General features: G+C 37.8%; 1 protein-coding gene across 1 annotated transcript in view; it reads right to left on the reverse strand.

Annotated features, from left to right (window-relative positions):
• LOC140152690 (dual E2 ubiquitin-conjugating enzyme/E3 ubiquitin-protein ligase BIRC6-like) overlaps nucleotides 1–21280 on the reverse strand; it is a 73358-nt gene that overhangs the window by 12569 nt on the left and 39509 nt on the right. Inside the window, 19 exon segments of the mRNA XM_072175148.1 lie at nucleotides 1034–1229; nucleotides 1582–1801; nucleotides 2493–2681; nucleotides 3065–3285; nucleotides 4048–4273; nucleotides 5171–5457; nucleotides 6304–6654; nucleotides 8449–8682; nucleotides 9685–10689; nucleotides 11608–11777; nucleotides 12971–13189; nucleotides 13686–13791; nucleotides 14230–14480; nucleotides 15245–15524; nucleotides 16109–16309; nucleotides 16963–17175; nucleotides 17931–18859; nucleotides 19172–19308; nucleotides 20167–21116. Coding sequence (XP_072031249.1) covers nucleotides 1034–1229; nucleotides 1582–1801; nucleotides 2493–2681; nucleotides 3065–3285; nucleotides 4048–4273; nucleotides 5171–5457; nucleotides 6304–6654; nucleotides 8449–8682; nucleotides 9685–10689; nucleotides 11608–11777; nucleotides 12971–13189; nucleotides 13686–13791; nucleotides 14230–14480; nucleotides 15245–15524; nucleotides 16109–16309; nucleotides 16963–17175; nucleotides 17931–18859; nucleotides 19172–19308; nucleotides 20167–21116 — 6385 coding nt within the window.

Here is a 21280-nt window from a genome sequence, read left to right on the forward strand (position 1 = left end):
AAACGACAACAAGTTCAGACAACGTGGTGAGAGGTTTACCAATTGTTTCATTTATATTTACAATACAGTGTCATGTTACTCTAACTACCACTGGAAATGATGCTGCAGACCTTCAGGTTTTGTGGCTTAAATACATACAACATCAATTTCAAGCCTGGTGTCACATCACTGCTGATAAAATTGGCTATCAATATTCAGTGGAGTGGCCAAAAATAATGAGTTGTTGTCAATTTTGAAGAAAAATATTTCTTTTCAACTGTTCTGCTGATGGATCTTTCATGTATAACACACACACTCTCATCATAAATACTCCTCTGATGTTTCCACCCATGTAGCATGGTCTTTCAGAGTTCAGACACAAAAGCCGATAACCGCCCTATTCAAACTTTTTATGTTCAGGCCGCCAAAATTGGCCCTAAAATGCTAGCTTTCAATTGACATCCTACTTCAAAAAGAATCCAATGTATATTTTTGAAACTATGATCAAAAACATCATATATTTTCTTATTATGTTCTATATATATTTGATAGTTATATTTGCCTATATCTCAAATCGACATCGTTTTTTGTATCCAAACTCTTCATCTACAAACAACAAACTTGTTTGCTTTCCATTTCTTCTTTACCATGAAGCAAGATTGAAGCTATAATGGTGTCCTATAAAACAGATGAAATTATATATATGCTGACTGAAAGTATGGTGTGAGTTGACTTAATATGACTATATAATAACTATGTGTTTAGATTAGATGTCCAGGTTCTCTTCTGATGCTAACCATCATCTCTACATCTGTGATGATCACATTAAGACCTAGAATATGCTCACCTACCATTCTGTAACCCCAATGTGTTTGTACATCACAGATATTTGGTGTACAGAGCACTGGACAACTTGAGGTCAGTCAAATTTTGAGCTATGATTGTTGAATAGATGCCACGGAAATACCGCATTAGAGATGAAACATTTCTATCATGAATCACTATCATGTCAAAGAATGAAAAAAGAGATGATTTACTTAGATAGTGTACTCACTTAAGTCTTGAAGTGTAAGTATCCACACAAGATTTCATATTCTCTAGGAGACTGATGACCGATGTCTCCGAACCACCAACTTGATCATCATCATTTTGCGGCAACAGTAGGGTAGCTAGCATGGGACATTGGGCGAGGGCACGTAAGATTTGCAGCAAGGCACAGTACAGAGGCACGTGACGAGCCATGTCCAACACTACAAGGTGGAGACAAAATAGAGACAATTAGAAATGTATATGTATATAAACTGATAAAATCCAGTAGGTTCATTATTATACTACAATTGATAGTGATCTGCCTGTCACACAAGACACAAATATTTCAAGCTTATATGCACCATATCCATTCATTCACCCATAAGCAAACACCATTTAGGATATACCACTTTAAGGTGTCTGCATACAATCTGAAGATAAGCTTATGTTGAGTATTATGTTCTGGTGAATCTTACCCATTTTTTTACAAATTGATATATGAGATCATGGTATTAGCTTCTACAATGGTCATTAGAAATTGCAATTAAGATCACTTTAGTTTTTCTCTCTTACCTGAATCATTTCTAAGATAGGACGAGATGGCAGGAATCAGACAGGAATGGCTGAGCAACTCTACAAACACAGAGGGGAAGATGTTCTGTAGCTGTTCAATGTTATCATCAGGTTCATGGTCAACACTAGCTGATGCACCACCAGCAGCTGCAGCTGCTCCTCTTGAACTGATGGAATGATCCCATGCTGTGCCACCTGGGTTGATATAACTGGATAACACCTGTGGAATAGGACAGCATGTTGACTTGTCAAAATTCACTTTAGCAAAATACCTTCAAATAATACTTTGCTGAAATAACTTAGACAATGTCTTTATGCATATTCGGTCATAGAATTGAATTGAGTTGAATCTAGAGCATCTCAGTATTAAAATATTACATTTTAAAGATGAGACATGGTAATAAAGCACCACACAACAAATCTTCAGCTTTTGACAGTATCTGTTAAGTAGTTGGTACAATGTCATATCTACTTAAATCTTGGGGTTCTGATGCGAAACTGTTCTGGTATGCTAGGATGGGATGTTACTCAACATTTTCAACTTAAAAATGCTGAAATACCTATTGTCATCTAGCTATTTTGTTATAATGGACATGTGGAAAAGCTCTACCTATCTCTTTTGAACCCTCTTCCAAACCCTCTCCTGCCCTGCCAGGGAGAACCAAATAGGCAGCCTCCTTTCCTCTCATTATTTAATATATAGTTGGAAGCTAAGACACAGTGAGAGAGTATGCAATCATGACAAGGTGAGATTTACCCGTGTACGAACTGTGAACTCAAGTAGTGAAGTGGTATAACCGGTAATTGTGATGTCAGGAGTGCATAACCCACTTAGTCCTGTTGTTGTTTTTGTTGTTCTCTACGTCAGTTTGCCCAAGTTTAAAAAAAACACTCTTCCAAAACTGACATACCTTTAACAAGCAGGTGACATGTTCCTCTTCAGCTTTCTGCCTGATGAGAGCTTGTTCTACATTCCAACCAGATGATGTTGAGCCAGTACCAAACCCAGTACCCTTGGCCCAGTAAGACTGGCTACCTTTCTCTCCTGATGTACCAGGCCCTTGGCCTACACCAGTAGGTTGGGTGGGAGGTCCTGGCATCTGCTAATGAAAACAAACAGCAATATTATATTGTAGATTCCAAATGATCTTGGGAGTTTTGCGAAAGTGTACTGGACTACAACAATTGCCCAAAATAAGGAATTAAATTAACTTAGACCCCCTCACTGGAAAAGCAGCTGCGTCATACAGTAATTAAGTTTCACAATAATTAGTTTATAATTCCGTCTATGAACTTTGCAAGATTGGAAGGTGAAAACGTTTGAACAAGCCAACAAGTTGTTTTTTGGGTCACATGACTAGGTGTTTACCGCTCTACCTCACTTTCTGATGAAATCCCATGAATGTGGGATGAAATATCAAATAAGTCAAATATTTGTTGAGAGAAATGTTTAAAATCTCTGTTTATCAATTTTTTTTCTTACTTCTTGAACACTACTGGATGCCCCATTACTAACTCTGGGTCCATGGTGACTTAGCACAGCTAAGCAGGCTAGGATAAGATGCACTGCACCTATTTCTAGGGTCATTCTCCTCAGTAACACTCCATCATCTGTGGTAAGAGGAGTGCTGTCAAACAGCGTCACTAGCACGGTGAAGGGTAAGGTAGGTAGAGAAGATGCTTGCGGTGAGCTCAAGATGTGTCCTGTGGATAGAACAATGTCAAAGAGATGTGGTCAATACTTGCAAATCATACCTAATATTTCATTACCCCACATCAGTGTTTATTCAAAAGACTACTATATCTGCAATAAAATTTACTGGCAGTGATCACAATATCTAGCTTTTATCAAATACAAGGATACAACTTATTTTCTGATGTTCAAAGAACATTGAACTAAAAGGATTACTTGGATATCACCAATATTGCAAGAAATATTTAACATTCGAGATGACAGTCATCAGCATTTTCAGATCAATCACAATAACGCATAGTACAGCCAGCATAATAGTTATATACTGGTTCACCTTAAGTTCGGTAAAGGACGTCAATGCTTTTTCAATGTTGCGGCACAAGCAACATGCCAACAAACCCATGTGTGTGTACACTCTGCATGATTAACTTTACAAAAGGTTTTGACACTGTGACCAGCTAAATACGCAATTCGTCACTAATGACCCTGAGGTTAACCAAAGCATAGCCAACCATCATTCTGGATATAGGAAGTTCCCTCCAAGGATGGATTAATGTCTTTGACAGATGCTAAATTAAAATTTACAGCGGTTGTAATCATTTTAGCAGATAAAATTGCTAATATGAAAGCAATGGTAACACTTATTTCAACCCCTAGTATTCATATATATATAATCAAATTAGGACAAGCAATTTTTATACCAATGGTAGGCAAACCTCAATTTCTAGCAAAGCCACATAGCATGGCCAATATTGCAATGAAAAACAACTTACCTCCATCACCATCATCAGCGACTCCGAGCACCAATCTTAGTAGAAACTGGGCCTTCTTATGCTCCCTGAGTAATACCTCTGCATAGCCAGGTAGTCTTAGGAACAAGCCAAATGCCCCCAGTGAATGAGGTGGTATGGATGCAGTACTACCTACTGGACCTGCACTGCTTGATGCACTGGCAGATGGTGCAATGTTGCTGGCACCCAGCTGTGGTTCGTAGACCTGCTGGCATTGTAAGAAATACACCACAAGTGTTAGAAAATTTTGGAAAATTGCTCATGTTAAAATTACTAAACAAATATTGTTTTAAATATTTTCATATATTGATGAGTGGTAAGCTCATCACGATTGAAAAGGGCAAAAAAATTATAAAAACAAAACACAAACAAAAACAGGTTTATATAGCTCAATTACTTAAGATAATTGGACTTCACAGAAAGTTGTTAACCAGTTTGGCCCTAGTCACACCTTATAAGCTATTTGACGGCATTCAGGGATGAAGCTCTGTACAGGCGCGAACCATAGTCAGCCTACATATAATAACCATCGCAGCCATGATCAGCTCTTATCTTCCAAATGATACTTTCGATCCACCAGTCATAACCACAGTTAGAATTGAAAGTCATCATTTTATCCGTCAAATTCACAGAAGAACTTCTGTCTATGTATCTATCTATCAACGATCTATTGACAGTTTTCACTAATGATGTCTTGATTTCAAGCAAGAATGGCCACTTGGATATCATAAAGAGAAAATCATAAACAGGAATGGTGGCACTTAGATACACTATTCATGATCACCACTGAAGATGAGAGGTCAATTCCCACAAAAGACAACATCTTGCAAATTTATTATTAAGCAAAATTTGGTAAACGGTCAGCTTACATTTATCAAACTTACACATAATAAAATGCGAACCACTCCAGAAGACATGACCTTAATCTTTCACACACAGAGTGTGAAATTCAAATGGGGTAATACCTGAATGTGGTGACTCCATTTGAAATCTACACTCCTGTGTGGGAGATTCAGGTCATCTTCCAGAGAGGGTGTATGGGTTTCAACTGGAATGGCCAATGAGCACATAGAAGGAGAAAAAAAGGAAAAACAATGATACTAACCTCCATGTCTTCAACTACTGGTTCCATAGGAGCCCATGTTTCACTAGCAGCATGCCATGCAAAGCCAACATTATCAGCCCACTTGTCTGACTGCCTGTCCCTGCGTGACTCTTCAGCTCCGCCAGACCGAGGTACATCATGGTATACAATGGGTAGATGTTCAGCTATAAGTGCCAAACCACCAAGACTGGCAAATATGTTCAGGAAAGATGGGATGGCTGGAGCCTCAAGTAACGACTTCATCAGTGCTTTTTCTTCAGAAGATTTTGTGTCTGATAATTTGGTAGCTAAGGAAACAAGAGGTGATAATGTGAATTTGGTTAAACTTTTTGCTACACTTTTTGTTGAACTTTTTGAGGTGATCGTGTGGTTTGGTCAACTTTTCATTCATTCAAACAGGTGATCATATTAAGAAATGATAATTGAAAACAAATCTGTTGACACAAAATGTAATATATGTCATGATAATATCAGTAGTCATAGTCTTTGAATAGTTTTTCCCAAACCACACTCAGTCCACCAGCACATGTTCTTCATTCACTAATGTTTGACCATATTTAAACAACCACTTATTTCGCAAGAAAAAATAAATGTTTTTTGTTTTTTATATAGTCAACAACTAAAAAAAATTCATATTAAATTTTTGATAAACTATTTTTTTTGTTACTCACTCAATAAACCCAATAATATTAATGAATAATATGTGCTGGTAGTTGGGAGGTTGAGTATGGAAAGAGAGCTACAAGAATATTGCCATGTAGTAAAACAAATACTCCCAAATTAACTATTTTTCTTTACTTACGACAATTTCTCTATATAATAAACCAAACTTGTTCAAAACATGATCTGCTAATTATAGCAAAACTTGAACCTTGCATAGTACATTTTGCCTCCTCAAGAGAGTGACATCAGTGCATGCTCCAGTGCGTGTAATATTTTTGCACATATTTACTCAAAAACTGGCATGTTCACACAAAGGCGGTACATCTGTAAAAGCGCAAAGTTAACTTCAATTAAGTACTGACATCACTCTCTCAGGGAAGCCAAATGGATTATTGTCAATAAATAAATTTCTACATAAGTCAAAACAAATAAAGGAAAGTGGAAAAGTTGGCTTTTATATCAATTCTCACCTTCTTCAGCTTCAGCCGACTTAGAATTATCCGTCTTGGATGCATCCAATTCTTCTTTTCTGATGTTTAGACCAAACTTCACCATTGGGAATCCACCCGGCATTCCTCGTTGCTGCAGTACACCAACCAGCTGCGCCAATGTCACATTGTCTGGCAAACCTTTAGTGGATATGAGCTCATGTGATAGGTGTACCCTAGGCACCTGCAGGCCACCATCTTTGTTGTCTAAAGATGGCATGGACATAAACAGCTTGGATGTAGCTGGTGCTGTGTGTTTTGGGTGTGGTGGGAGAAGCGGAGAGGTGTTGTTGTTTTCTTTATCGAACACAGCAACTTTCTTTGGTTTCATTTCTGAAAAAAATGCATCCAGATTATCAGCCGTGAATTTGATTCAAATTGGTACAAGTTTTAAGTTAATGTTAGGCTATTCCAGTTTAAATCCATACACCCCATGAAAGACATGACCTTAATCTTAATCTTATCAAATGTAACCCATTTGAAATTCACACTCCCTGTGTATGAGATAAAGGTTATGTCTTCCATACAGGGATTTCAACTGGAATAGCCCAATGCTTTGTGCCTTATTGATAAACTAAATTACTCATAAAAATGTTAAAAAAACAATTTATTTCTTACAAATCAAGTTTGTCATGTGTATAATGCAGAAGTTTACAGGTACACAGTACCCTCCCCCTTCTAGAGTGACATGCAATTCCTAATTTATACACTCACAAACTTTACCAAACACAGCACATCTAAATAGCCTACTACAAGTAAAAAAGTACTACTATATACAAAGTACCTCAATTAACTTTAAAATTGAGTTTAAGCTATGTTTCTACCTAACATTGGTGTAAATTACTCCACGATCATTAAGCTGATCTTTATCCACATTTTGTTTTGATCAGGAACATTTGTTCCTGCCTGCTGTTTAAAAACAAATTACACTTGGCAAAATAAAGCACATAATTAGTTTAGTGTTCCCAAACACATAACTAAATATATGCTTACTTTGTATTCATGTATTGCATTAATATTAGGGTTTAAAAACAGTAATATTAATGTGATTCCTGAACACAGAATGAAATGCAGCCAACTACTAACTGCATCTTACATAAGCTCAAAATAATTCCTAAAACAACCCATCGATAACCTCAGAACAACATACATGAGCTATGAAACATTGAAAGCATAATAGACTACACAGCAGGCACTACAACACAAAACCAGCATGGATAAATAAGTTCTCTATGAAACCAACTAAGCACTCTACAGCCAAACCTATAACTACTACCAAAGGTGCATTTCATTGTTTAAAGGTCTGTGACCTGATCGACAGACTCATCCCCCATTTTTCCTCATCAAAATTGAGATTTTGGTATCAGAGAATACTCATATTTTTCTCAACATCCCAGTGAAATTAAACGGCCAAGATATTTTCCATTTTTATGTTGTGAACAAAAACATAGTGATTTGTGGTAACCATGCCAGAAGTGTATGTACTATCATATGTGGCATTGTTATACACATTTTTTGCTTCTCATATAAAAAAAAAAATCATTAGAGCAATGCAACTAAAAAATTTAAAACATCGTTTTATTGGTAGGCCTCAATCTAAAACAGAAAACAGAACAGGAAAAATCGGACCATGCCTCTTTAAACATTTTCTATTTTGTGCCTTGGAAAGTACTCTGCTCAAGAAATAAGATTGTGGTAAACAAATTCACTTTAGTTTTTGGGACTGATCGATTTCAAGTCCAAAAAATAAATCTTGATCTCAACAGAGACTAAATATAATTCCTTTATTCTACAAAAAGTAATGATCAGGATTTCCACCAAAGAGCTGCTTGACATATTTGTAATTACTTCTTTGACAATTGGAAAAAAAAATGCTCACAACTTGGAAAAATTATTTCCAAATCAAAAAAATCAAATCAATCAACAAGTGATGGAAGAGTTTCTGCTGTCATGAAAAAATCTTAGCAGCTTAGTGAGGAATACATTAACATCATGAAGTGCCTCTTTGAATGCTACGATAAGCAAGCAAATTTGAATCACAAACTTCAACGAAAAATAATAAGGGAAAACTAAGCTCCGGAAAGAAAACAAACAAAACAGTGGGTGTCACTTTTGTTTGAAACTCACTATACGGAGACTCTGGGCCACTGGTCTGGTTAGTAGTGGCCAGACTGCCAGTGTTGTAGTAGCCATACAGTTCTTGTTCTGTTTCATCCTTACTTGATAACAGGTTAGGCTCCTTAGAGGTGGAGAAGATCGACTTGCTTGATGATGATCCAATGGATGATGAGGCATGAGATGATCTCCCCACTTCATCTTTGGACTTGGACTTGTCATTCATCAGAGAGCTGCTTGATGTATCTAAAAAACAAAATTCAAGTACAATTGGTAACTGAATTTTGACTGATGTATAATTTATATGTGACACGATCTGGACCATGGAGGCCAAAGGTGGCTAATTTGAAATTGAAATAAAGGCAAAAATATGAAGTAAAAAAACAACAAAATACATAAGAAAATAGACAAAACTTCATAACTTTAGAACCAAATATGCTAGACCGTTGGTGTTTTCAGTATATGATAGTCTTATGTTTGTATATAAGGTAATAATTATGGTAACTCAATTTTCATAAAATTTGACCTCCATGGACCAGATTGTGAAGCATATTGCGATCTTTATATCTTTTTGAAAATCTGAATTTAATATAACCTCTATAAACAAAACTTGTATTTACTTATCAAAGCTCTCACAAGGGGCCCATGAAGCCATAATTGACTACTCCCTAAAAGATATACTGACCTCACAAAAAGTAATTCAGTCACTATAAATAGGCATTTAGCTTCAGAACTATTAATCATATTCAACAATATTTTAACATGGAAAGAGAGATTTATGTGCATAATGATACCCTATTTACCCAATTTCCTTCATTAGTGAAGCAGTGGTTTTAAAGGAAAAAACAGAATTCTAAAGTTGAATTTACAGCAATCAAAGGTTATTATACCAAAGCATTGTGATATATAAGACCTGCACCGTCATACTCACACTGATTTTAAATCAATACAATTTACTGCAAAAATGATGAAAATGGGCACTTGCCTGTCACCTTCAAACATACACCGACACCACAATACTCAGTCAATTGTAACAAAGTATGTGTCAAAATTAGCGGAATTAAATTTCCTTTCTCCTGGTGTTTTCAAGTAACAAATATGAATAATAGTTTGAAGTTATAAGCCTATTTATAATGGCTGGGTTACTTTTTGTGAGGTCTTTAGTTGCAAAGTACAAATGTAATGAAATGTATTGCCCTTGACTCATCACAAAGAGACAAATATTTAATGAAACAATGCTGAACATACCTGAAACTTGAGCTACAAGTTGACCACAAGAAGAGGCTAACTTGGCTTCGACCACCTTGTAGTTGTGACCTGTACCAAACTGCGGATGATCAAGTCGACTCCCGACTCCCAGCATCTGACTCTTGTACAACCGGAAACTTGCCTTCAGGAACACAGTCAGTTTCTCATCTTCCAACATGAGCTGCAGAATGAGACGTCTCGTGAAACCGGAGATAGCGAACCGAATGCCTGTTTGCGTACCTCTGCTACATGTCACATCGCATATCACCTGTGCCAGCAGTTTTTGATTGGTTTGATGGCATGTTATACACTTGGCGAAGAATGTGATGGTCGCCGTCTCGACGGCTGATCTCTGTGAAGTTGTTAGTACTTGATGTTTCCTAGGGCTACCAAATGTCTGAGCTTGTGCTTGATTTGCACTGATATTGCATAGAAGTGTTAACAGAGGAGTCCAAAACACGCTTCCTTCTGGACTCCCTAACCAGTTCTTCATACGAAGCTGACTGCAGAGTTCTGTGAAGAAATCTAGTACAGAAGCTATTAGATCGGCTGTAAGAGAAACCACGGGCTCTGATAAATTGGACTCAGAACTGCTCCTACTTGCTCCCAATCCAATGCGTGGAGATCTTGGAGATCTGGCCGCTTTGATTTTGGAGGAGTCCGTCAGTCCCGGACTAGGGACTTGTCCCAGGCTTTGGTTACGTAAAATCTCTTGGGCGCAGAATTCCGCTAACGCTTGAGCTAGTATAGCAGGGAAACCAGAGCTTAATATCCTTTCTGTTGAGGTTTCACTCTGGCAGGTAACTGCTAGCGTGGATAGATGAGCCTCATCTAACATAACATGGGCAAACTCTTCAATGGGGAATTGCACATAACCATCAATGACTGGGGCAGTTTGCTGCTGCTGATGATGGTTGGCCGCAGCACCTTTAGTGTCATCTGTCAGTCCGGTTGCGTTGTCTTCACTATGTCTCACTGCATGTTCTTGGGCATCCTTGTTATCATCTGTAACAGAATGGGAAAATACATTATACATGTAACTTTTAACATATTTGTAATATTTAAGGAGTTTTTCAGACGGTTAAATAAGTGAAGCTCATAAAATGGTGTTATTTAAAGGCCGCTCCAAATATCTGGAAAACACATTAAGTTGGGAGCTGTGCAAAGTTTGGTGGTATAGAGGAGAACATTGACTTGATTATATTTTAAGCCCACTTAATTGGGTTGCCCTTGAAAGTTTGCCTGGTCAACTGGATGGGTCTTTAAGCTACACTGATAAGTGATTAATTAAAGAGGTGCAAATAGAGAATCTAGACTCTGTCATCTTTCCATCTCCCTCATGGAGGGCAGGATAGTGTTTTGGTCCCTGTGCATAATAAGCCAATATGGCCAATTTACAAAAACTTTACATAGATGGCTATTTGGATTTCAGACTCTCTATGCTAACTTTGCAGTTAGTAATTGCAAAAGAGATGTCTTACATCCATAAATTACCACTTTGCAACTAAATTAATGTGGATCCTATCAGCTCATTTCAGTCCCAAATATGAACAAAATCAGTATTATATCAAGCGCTCTAACCCTAACGCTACCAGGGGCTATAAAAGGCTACATCATCCCACATGATCCAATCTCGTAATCATGCAAACCCACATATAGGCATGAAAACAATGGCCGGAAAAGATACATACCCATGGCTTGATATCCCTAGTCATGTGCCTAACACCCGGCGGGTCTGTGGTTCTGAACCGGACAGGAGAAAACAATTTTTTATCTTCATCTTCTTTCTTCCTTCCCTCCTTTCTTTCTTTCCCCTTCTTCAAAACATCTCCAGTAAGTTAGAGTCATAAAATTCTGTATCAAGTTTACTTTATTCACAAAATTGTATCCCAATTCACACATTCAGAATAATGTTATACTTACCAGTAAGTGATATCTCCATGTCCAGACCACTCTCCATACTGATACCCATCCACTGTAACAGTGACTCAAACAGAACTGGCTGCACATAGCACATTGCACATAGAACAAAATCAGCTGCTCGTTTCAACGAGGAATTCAAAGGTAGTACCATAGACCACTCATACACAGAACTGGAATCAAAATATTACACCATATTATCAAATAATCAATTCATCAATCAGTCTACATGCAGAGAATAATTTAAGCACCTAAAAAGTAGCCAACTCAATGGGTTATTCCAGTTGAAATCCACACCCCATATGGAAGAAAAGACCTTAATCTTCCACACAGGGAGTGTGAATTTCAAAATGGGTTACTTGAATGGGTGACTCCATTTGAATACATGTATTTCAACTGGAACAGTCTAATGTTATGAGCAAACAGACTAAGGTCACCTGCACACAGTATTAGTTTGTTTGGTTAAAGCTTGAATTCTCAATGGGATTTGATCTGCAATTTCACTAAGAAAACCTCAGACAGTAAGAAAATCAACTTGATCCATAAATAGTGTAGAGTATCCTATATCTATAGAACTCTATTGTTGTACTATCGACTGACTAGGTGTCTCTGTGGCAGTTTCATGAGAAGTGCAAAAATCATCCTCTGAGTAGCCAACATCTGCATGCTTTCCATATCTTCAGGTCCTTCCCACTACTTAACTCTACCAACGGATCTCAATTTTAGCAAAAGTGTACTACATTTACCAAAATTCAACAGTCCAAAACAGAGACTATGCAGTAAGTATTCCCCACAAAATATGCATCAAGTTGAACATTTAGAACATACATCAATTCTAAAAATATGTGAATTTTATTAAACCAAGTTCCTTCCTGCATCCTTTTAAAAGCTCTTCAGACAACTTCTTAGAATTTTCTTAGAAAGTATATTTTGTTTTTGTTAAAAATAGCAATGTAAATCTTGATAGGAATCTTGTCAAATTTAAACTTGTCACTTTCAGTTCTGTAGCATTGCAATTCCAAAGGATTTTTTGTTCATATTTTGACTAATCTACAAAGCATCACCTGCAATCAGAACCATATGTTCATTTGCACACTGATAAGTATATTTTTAAAAATAAAAAAGGTTCTTACATCTTTCAATATCTGAATAACTGTTCAGCATCACATAGATTTAAACAGACAAAAAGATATCAATGATATGCAGCATCTTTTTTAGGGAAAAAACCTGTAAATGGTGACAAATTTGTTTTAAACTGGGATAGAAATGAAATAAATTGGGGCAACAAAGTTACCTAAAATTATATTTACAAAACACCAACACACACAAACAAACATGACTGCAACCCAGCTAGTTTGCCACCTACCTGAACAATTCATTAGTGAGAAGTGAAGCCACATCATATGTGTTCGCCTGCTGATGACTAGCCCAAATGATGGTGGCCACAGCATGTACATGAGATGGGGCTGGGTTTAGTAATCCTGCTTCTGCTGGGGAGAGGGTGCGTGGAGTACGGTGGAAGTGACTATGCTTCCAAGCAGCCACTCGAGCTGTATCGCCTAACCAATCTAATAATGCTTGTACTCTGTAAATGAAGTAATGGTCAAGATTTGAGTGTTTGCCTGTAGTAGGAATGTGTTTGATACAAAATGTCTGTCTTCAGAAAGTTCTGAAGCTTCAGTCCAACCTTTTTATTTGGTCATGAAGGGACAAATTATGTGCAATTCTACACTGAGTGTCCTTTGTAGTGAATTAGGCACAACAAGGTATTACTTAAAAGATGGTCTACATGATTACTGAATATAACAGAGTGCTTTACACTCATTTAACATTTGTCCTTCAAAATATTTCAAAGCATGAAAATCTTTTGAAGGCCTTTCAGCCAGTTAAAAGAAAATGATAAATATGAGGCATGGATAAGGGAGGCTGTATCCCCTATTTGGCAAGTTGCCAATCAATTAACAACAGAGACTGCAAATTATCACTTCAAAAATAAACTTTGCACTCTATAAATTAAATTCCAAGTATAGAATTAAATTTGCTAGAGCAAGCATGTTATTTGTGGACTACTGTAAACCTACCTATCTTTTGTTCCTCCATCATGTGATGTTCCTAACTGGAAGATGATGTCAACAGTGGAATGAGATGATACACCAGCAGAATGACCCAGCATCGGTGGTGAATGCTCTGCGTATGGACACAAGATAACATCATCACAAATAATTAATAAGTGTAACAAATACCAAGATGCAATCATGTCATGACCAGCATCTTTTGAGAGATTAAACAAAGTTCCATCATGTAGTGTACTGACCGGGAACAGACAAGTTTGCCACTCCCGCTCGAAATACAAGAATCAACTTGAACACACTTAGCCATGTGTTTCTTCTTTTGTAGACCAAACTGAACCTCACTTTGGATCACTTCAGCAAATTTTTATGTTCCTTGTATACTTTTACAGTTAATATCTCAATCTACGAACAGGTTAACAGACGACTTCACAATTTCCCCCCTTGAAAATTTCACCTGGTACATCACTTGTGACCCGATTCTCTTTGTATCACAATCCGAATATGCATATTCGTAAGGTCTGTGACAGATATTGTAAGGGGAAACATTACCAACCTTCTTCTCCAGTGCTGTAACTGCTCCGTAGTAACAGATCAAATATAGTGAGGCCAACGTCAGTGCAACATAGACCTAACTTGAGTATAACTGCCTCAATATTGGCAGCATAAACCTGGCAATGAGGGGAGAGGAGTAGCGAAGAACAGGTGGTGAGCAGTGCTGGCATCCGAGAGGCTGTGTTGGCTATCTGGATTTCCAACGGTGCCACTTGGGTCAGACAATGGTGAAGAAGTCGTAGCCATCGTATACTATAAAAAGAGAACAAAGGAAGACACTTGTAATGAGGGCTGATTACCAAGAAGATTGCGTACTAGGTGTTTTCCGAACAGATCATTTTGTGACAAAGGGGGGATTTTAATATTTCCCCCAAGTGCAATGCATGATCGATGTTGCAAATTGAAATCTATATCCATCTTGAATATTACACAGATCAAGGCCCAGATAAAGAAGCCTTAAAAATCATCTTAATATTGTTTACAGATTTACCTTGTTAGCAACTACTTTAATAGTCTGTATGACTTCCTCGAGACAGTAAAGTAAAATTTGCGATTTTCTTAAAAGCTGCTCATTTGTGAAGGAATCTGTTATGCTAGTTGGATTGCTTGTGCCATTTCCTTTCCGAAAATGTACACTTTTATCTACTTATCATCATTACATTTAAAGATACAGTAAAAAACAATATGTAAACTACTGACTCGAGGAAGGCATAATGACTCTAGTTCATAATACATTTCATCTCATATGTGACCATCCAGCACAACTGAGCCCTGAAGTCGCCAATCATCATTTTTGAGATATTCAACCAAAATACTCTGCTTGAAATTAGCTTTAAAATGATGTATATCATGTCTATAGTACTTGACATTTAAGTAGTGAAAAATCAATTAAACAGTCAATAAATCCTTTGTTTCCTATTGTTTATTGTTAAGTTCAATGGAGCATATCTCAATAGTGGCACTGGCAACATCCGGGCTCAGTTGTGGAGGATGGTCACATATGTTACAAAGCCTACCTTGATTTTGCAGCACCATCATCACTTGATAACAGCAATCCTGACTGACTACCATTACCAACATTACCAAATGCTGTGATGCCCAACAGCATGACCTGTGACAAACCAATGGTGTTTGAATCTCGGGGACGGTGAAGTCGTAGACACACAGATGTGGTGATCTCGGGCCTGGGCAGCTGAAACTTGACATAGGTGAGCCCACTGGTGGGCAAGGGAGGACAGATGGGTACAGGAGTGGTGCCATCCGCACTGATCTCAAGGGAGACAGAGGATGGGCAGGCTAAAATGAATCAAGAACAAAGAAATACAGAAAATTAGTTTAACTTTCTTTTCTACTATGCTAACAAGATTTTTTTAAATAAATATGACAAAGATAACTACCAATTGCCTAACATATCTAGGTTTCACAATATTTCAAGTATAAGTTTTCAAATTGAAGATGTAGCATGTCTATCAAAGGAAAATTTCAGGATTAAAATGTGAATCACTACAATCTCTCTGTGATTTATAGTGAAACATTAAACAGTTCTATTATCAAAATTCTTTTGTATTTTAAGACATGGGCTATTCCAGTTGAAATCCATATACCCACTATGGAAGACATGACCTGCCACACAAGGAGTGTGAATTTCAAATGGGGGTTACCTGAACGGGCAACCCCATTTGAAATCTACCCTGTGTGGGAGATTAAGGTCATATCTTCCATAGGGGGTTTATGGATTTCAACTGGAATAGGCCATTACTCTCCCAATGATTAATAGTAACAAAACATTTTATACACATCTATACCTGCTACATTCATATTTAATGATTTCATATCCATTACCAAACAAAACGGTATAAAGGCACTTTGTGATTTCTTACTTGCTAATGATGTCAGATGTGGTTGGATGTGTACTTCTCTCAGTAGAATTGCATTGGGCAATGTGATGTGTAGATCACACCAAGCTTCATCAGGATAGAAATGATATGACCAGGCTGCTGAACGAGCTCTACGATGCGGTGGGGTTGGCTGTAAAAGAACCTCTGCTGGCTGGGCTGTAGCACTGCTTGAATTGATTGAACCTGTGGAGTATATTGCATTATATTAGTACAAACTGTTTATATAAGAAGGATTATTTTACATTTTGCAATCTTTTTATGAGAGAATATGAAATTGAAAATTGTATTCATCCAAAGCACCTAAAGAATTGACATATTATTTGTGCATCTTTGTGTTCACAATTTGTGTTAGATTATATGTATACACTGGAAACAAAGCCAAAGTTTTTATCATACTCATCAGTTTCCGTGGTAATTCTTAACAACAGATGTAGCATATTTGAATCAGAAAACCTGCCCAGACAGCCACTACTTTAATCTTTGGCATCTTGCCCTATAACATCCCTGCCCATCTCACTTCAAAGGAACAAGACATTTTTCCAAAAACTTCTTTCCAACCAAATAAGGCTAAACTATAAGATTTCTGACTCGTCCATGTTTGCATCACTCATGAAGAGAAAAATACTGTAACTCCAGATTATCATCATGTACAGCCGTGAGATAAAATTTAAGTGCATGTATGTTTGCGATATGAGTGTAATGTGTTGTGCCGATTATGCACACTACTTTACACACCATCGTATAAACCAATATTGGTAGATTTCCCTTTGTGTTACGCATGTGATATTTGCAGTCCGTACTCATCTAACTTCATTTGTTTCCTACCCACTACTTACCATACGGAGCAAAATTCACCAAGCCATCTATGTTCTCTACTTCTGCAGAAGCCCCAGCAATGGTCCTGTTAGTCCTACTAGCATTGGATATGCTACTGGATAGCTTGGACATTGAGCCTAGATGCTGCATTATGGCTGAAACAGTACTGGGACTTGTGTCTATCACAGCACGGTTGCTTACCACCAGATTGGTACATACTACTCGCACTCCACCTGTACAATCAAAACATTAATAAGATTTATGATAAGTTTAACTTAATTTAATTCTCTATTATGAATAGTTATATCAAAAACATTTTAAAGTTCAAGATGTCCTTTCATGTATACTGTAATTCATGTGCAACATTTTAACAATTTAACATAACCAAGTAACAATTAATTTGGGTCCAGGTTTCTTTACAATTTTCATTCAATATTTCAATTACTCTTTTGTGTTTCTGAGATATTTTTTATGATTCTCATCTCTCCTATCATGACAAAGGGTCAAAATGTAGTTATTACACCATAGATCAGCCCAGGGAGATGAAACCTGACCTTTATACACATAAAACAAACACCAGCACAATTATTTTTCTACTGAATAGTAAATGAAAAAATGTATTGTCGCTGGGCGCAAAAAAACCTCATTAAGGTCGACTACAAAACCTCACATAAAAAGTCGCCCCACTAACACCTCATTATATGCAATTTTGGTCAATTCTTTTTTTGTATGTCACATATCGGCATATCTTCTGATACTTCCATTTTAAATGTAAACAACATATGTGTCTGTAAATGACCAAACAACCAACAACATTTTCAACATCAAACCTGTTAATGTTGACAATTTTTGTGTCACATGCAAAATTATAAAATTGCTACATGAGGTTTATGTAACTGGTGGCCACTTTTTATTATTTACAAGGTTTTACATTTGACCTTGGAATTTTTATCGTGCCCATCGATGATATCAAATAGATAATTCTCACCCATATCATGGAAGGCCTGCAGTGATTTCTGATCACTCAAGATCTTCAGTATAAACCATAGTAACGGTTCAGAAAGCGAACATCCACTCTTGTTCTGTGTAGCTGACAAGTATGCCAAAAGTGGTCTAAGCATGAGTTCTACAGAGTATGCCTTTGTGCCTAGAGTACACAATATCTGGAATATGTTGTCACCCACTGATAAGGGGTCCACGTTTGCGAAAGAGTCTGAAGCGGAAGGATATAGAGTGGAGCTACCAATGATTGAAGCCATTGTATTACTGCTGCAATGATTAAGAGCTGATAATAACATTGAAATGGTTTCTTTGTTAGACAGTACAATGTCACATATCCTTGGGACCTGCTGTGGCTCTGCAGGTGCATCTGTTGCAGGTGTTGCTGACTGCTGTGCTTCAGATGACCTCTCCTTATCATCATCACTCATGGGTCCAGCAGTGCCACTAGCATTACCAACACTCTGTTGCATGGATGCATTGAGTTTACTTGAATCAGTCACTGGCAGGCTGCCTAGATCTGCTCCTACCGTGATATCTTGCCTAGGCATTGCCTGAAGGAACCTTGCAGCGCTGTCTTCATCTAAAGGCACCTTGATTAATTGGTTAACTAACTGTAACAGACTGCACATGAGGACGTCACGGCTGGCCTCGCCTCCGCTCGATCGCACATCTCCTGGGCGAAGCATGCTGGCAAACAGACCACCAAAACAGGATCTTGCATTCACGTTAGTGTCCGAGTTTGTGTACTGAGCAACTCTTTGGGTACGTGTTATATGGTTGTGTACTAGAAGTGCTATTGAATCTATCATGCTCACTATACTGTTGACTTCAGTGCGGCCGTAAGCTTGCTCTACAACAAAGTCTAGGAAGCGGACTTGTGCATCCAGTGGCCCTGTGCCTGTATGGAAAGCACCACTGTGGACAAATAAGCAACAAATATGACAAATAAATATCTTCTATTTCCAGTATTCAAGTTACAGTAAAGATTTGATACTAAAATTAACTCCACACCCTACTTCTTACCACTGTGTTCTTGGAATTGGATCTCTAACACTAAATAAATGGGCCTTAAATCATATTAACTTCAAAGGGCCTTTACTGTAAGCTCTGCTAACTCTACAAATTGACATTAAAATTGATTATAAAGGAACTAATGAACTGTTATCCTGACTTTATGATATCTTTACACAGTCATGTTTTATTTGGCATATTCCCGGGGCATATTACCTTGGTTCTGAGAGTATATGTACTAGTCTTAGTAGAAGTTCCTTGAGTGCCATAGTATTTGGAGTGTGTGATGAGGCTAGTTTGATCTGAAGCCTGGACAAGAACTCATATAGTGCTTGTGTTACAGTAGGTCCAACCTGTAAATAAGATCAGAAGGATTTATTTTATGTACAATATTTCCATGATACACGCTGTCATTTACGCTGTGGAAAAGCATATGGGCTTCATCTTGAACTAAACAACTGCTAAACAACTGCAAATATTTGGACAAAAAAAATGTTATATTTTCCTATTGCACTATTTTGTGGTAATAGAATAGAACTTAAGGGTGTAGTATTATCCTTTACACCAAACTAATGTGTCCTCTGCAATAAAAAAATGTTTAAATAATGGGTTTGGATGCACCTCACCCATTATTTACGTTTTCACAGCCTCTGACATATTATTTGGGTGTAAAAGGATACTGCATTACCCTTTATTTCTTAATTAGTGCTGAGGACAGATGGTTCAAGGTGGGTGACTCTAAAGATGGCATCACACCCCACCTACTATCAAAAGGTATGGTATCCAGTGCTCATAGTTTTCCTCAAAACTCCAGTGAAATTTTAAGTATGAAACAAAAACATGATAGTTTGATTTGAGCAATCTAACTTGGAATAAGAATAAGGTAATATTATGTGTTACAATCAGACCACCCACCTCTAAATAACAAAATAACTAAGTTTGGGGATTCGGAATCCACAAAATCCCAAGTGATACATCTACACTCTGACATAAGGCATCTGAAGTATGGCAAAGAATGGTGTCATAAACTCTTTATGCTTGTATTCTCAAAATGAAGTTTTAATTATTAATTTGCATCTAGATGATTGGCATCAGCAGCTCAGCTAGCTTCTCTTAAAGGCAATACCAGCAGTACTGAGATTGCACAGAGTACTGAATTGGCACAGAGTACATCAACATACTCAAAATACACACTTGACAAGCACACATACCTGTGAATAGTGCTGGCTTCCAGCAGTTCCATGCAGTGCACTACCTGATAAGAAATGCACCAGAGCAGGCAGTAGATTTGTATCCCTCACTATAATTTCAGCCATAGAGGGCGCATCAACTCCTGTTCCCATCCCCTCATCTCTACTATTCGCCAAAGCCGACAGTGCGTGGAAAGCCAGGCACCATGTATGTACAGGCATGTTGAGTTGCCATGCAACTGATGCCAACAGTTTGTTCAAAGATGACTGATTCAACTGTATACTGGGCACAACCGTAGCATCAAATGAGTTGTCTTGTTTCTCCACATCTGGGTTGGCCTCAAGCACTTGCAGCCACAGTTGTAGTAAAGAATCCAGTTGTACTCTATGATACTGCAGCTGACCAAAAAGCTGATTGAAACACTTGCTGAGCATGCTGGTCGATGGCTCCACTTGCCTCCTGCTTCCACCGGATGCCATATTAGCAGCAAGGGCATCATCCGTTGGTGGAAGATCTCCAGCTTGCGTTGGCAGGTGGGCAGACGAGGGAGGTATACACAATGGTCCTGAGAAGGTCTGTCCAACAGAATGGGCATCCATTAGAGTTGTCACTTTAAGATACCATTCAACTTGTAGTTCTAATCCTTGCTCAAGTCTAGCATCCATCGCCATGGATACACTTGGCAACAGAGTCCCGCCTCCTTTAAGTGTATCCCCTGTAGGAGGAGGACTACCTCTGTACTTAGCTCTGTTCTTGTGGGAGCTGCCAAAGGGGACTTGTGTGGCACCAAATTTACATGCAACTTTCATGGGGTGACTCTTCTCCAGCCAGTCAAAGTCATCATATTTCGATGAACCAAAGATGACATGATCCATATACTGGGCATCATAGGGATCCATGGGGGTACCAACAAACTCAACATCAGGCTCAGGTACAGTTGACATGAAGGTTTGCTCAGATGAGCCAGCACCTGTGGATAGATAATATAGATTAGATTCATAGCAACAGTAGGCCAATACACCTGACATCATTTCCAAATCAAAGGCCAGGAACTCTGATGTTCCTTTTCATTAACGTGGAAGTACTAGAAACAGTTCAAAGGACTTTGTCAATAACACATCCAGACTTGTTATT

The sequence above is a fragment of the Amphiura filiformis genome, chromosome 5 (genome assembly GCF_039555335.1).
Source record: "Amphiura filiformis chromosome 5, Afil_fr2py, whole genome shotgun sequence".
Classification (NCBI taxonomy): Eukaryota; Metazoa; Echinodermata; class Ophiuroidea; order Amphilepidida; family Amphiuridae; genus Amphiura; species Amphiura filiformis.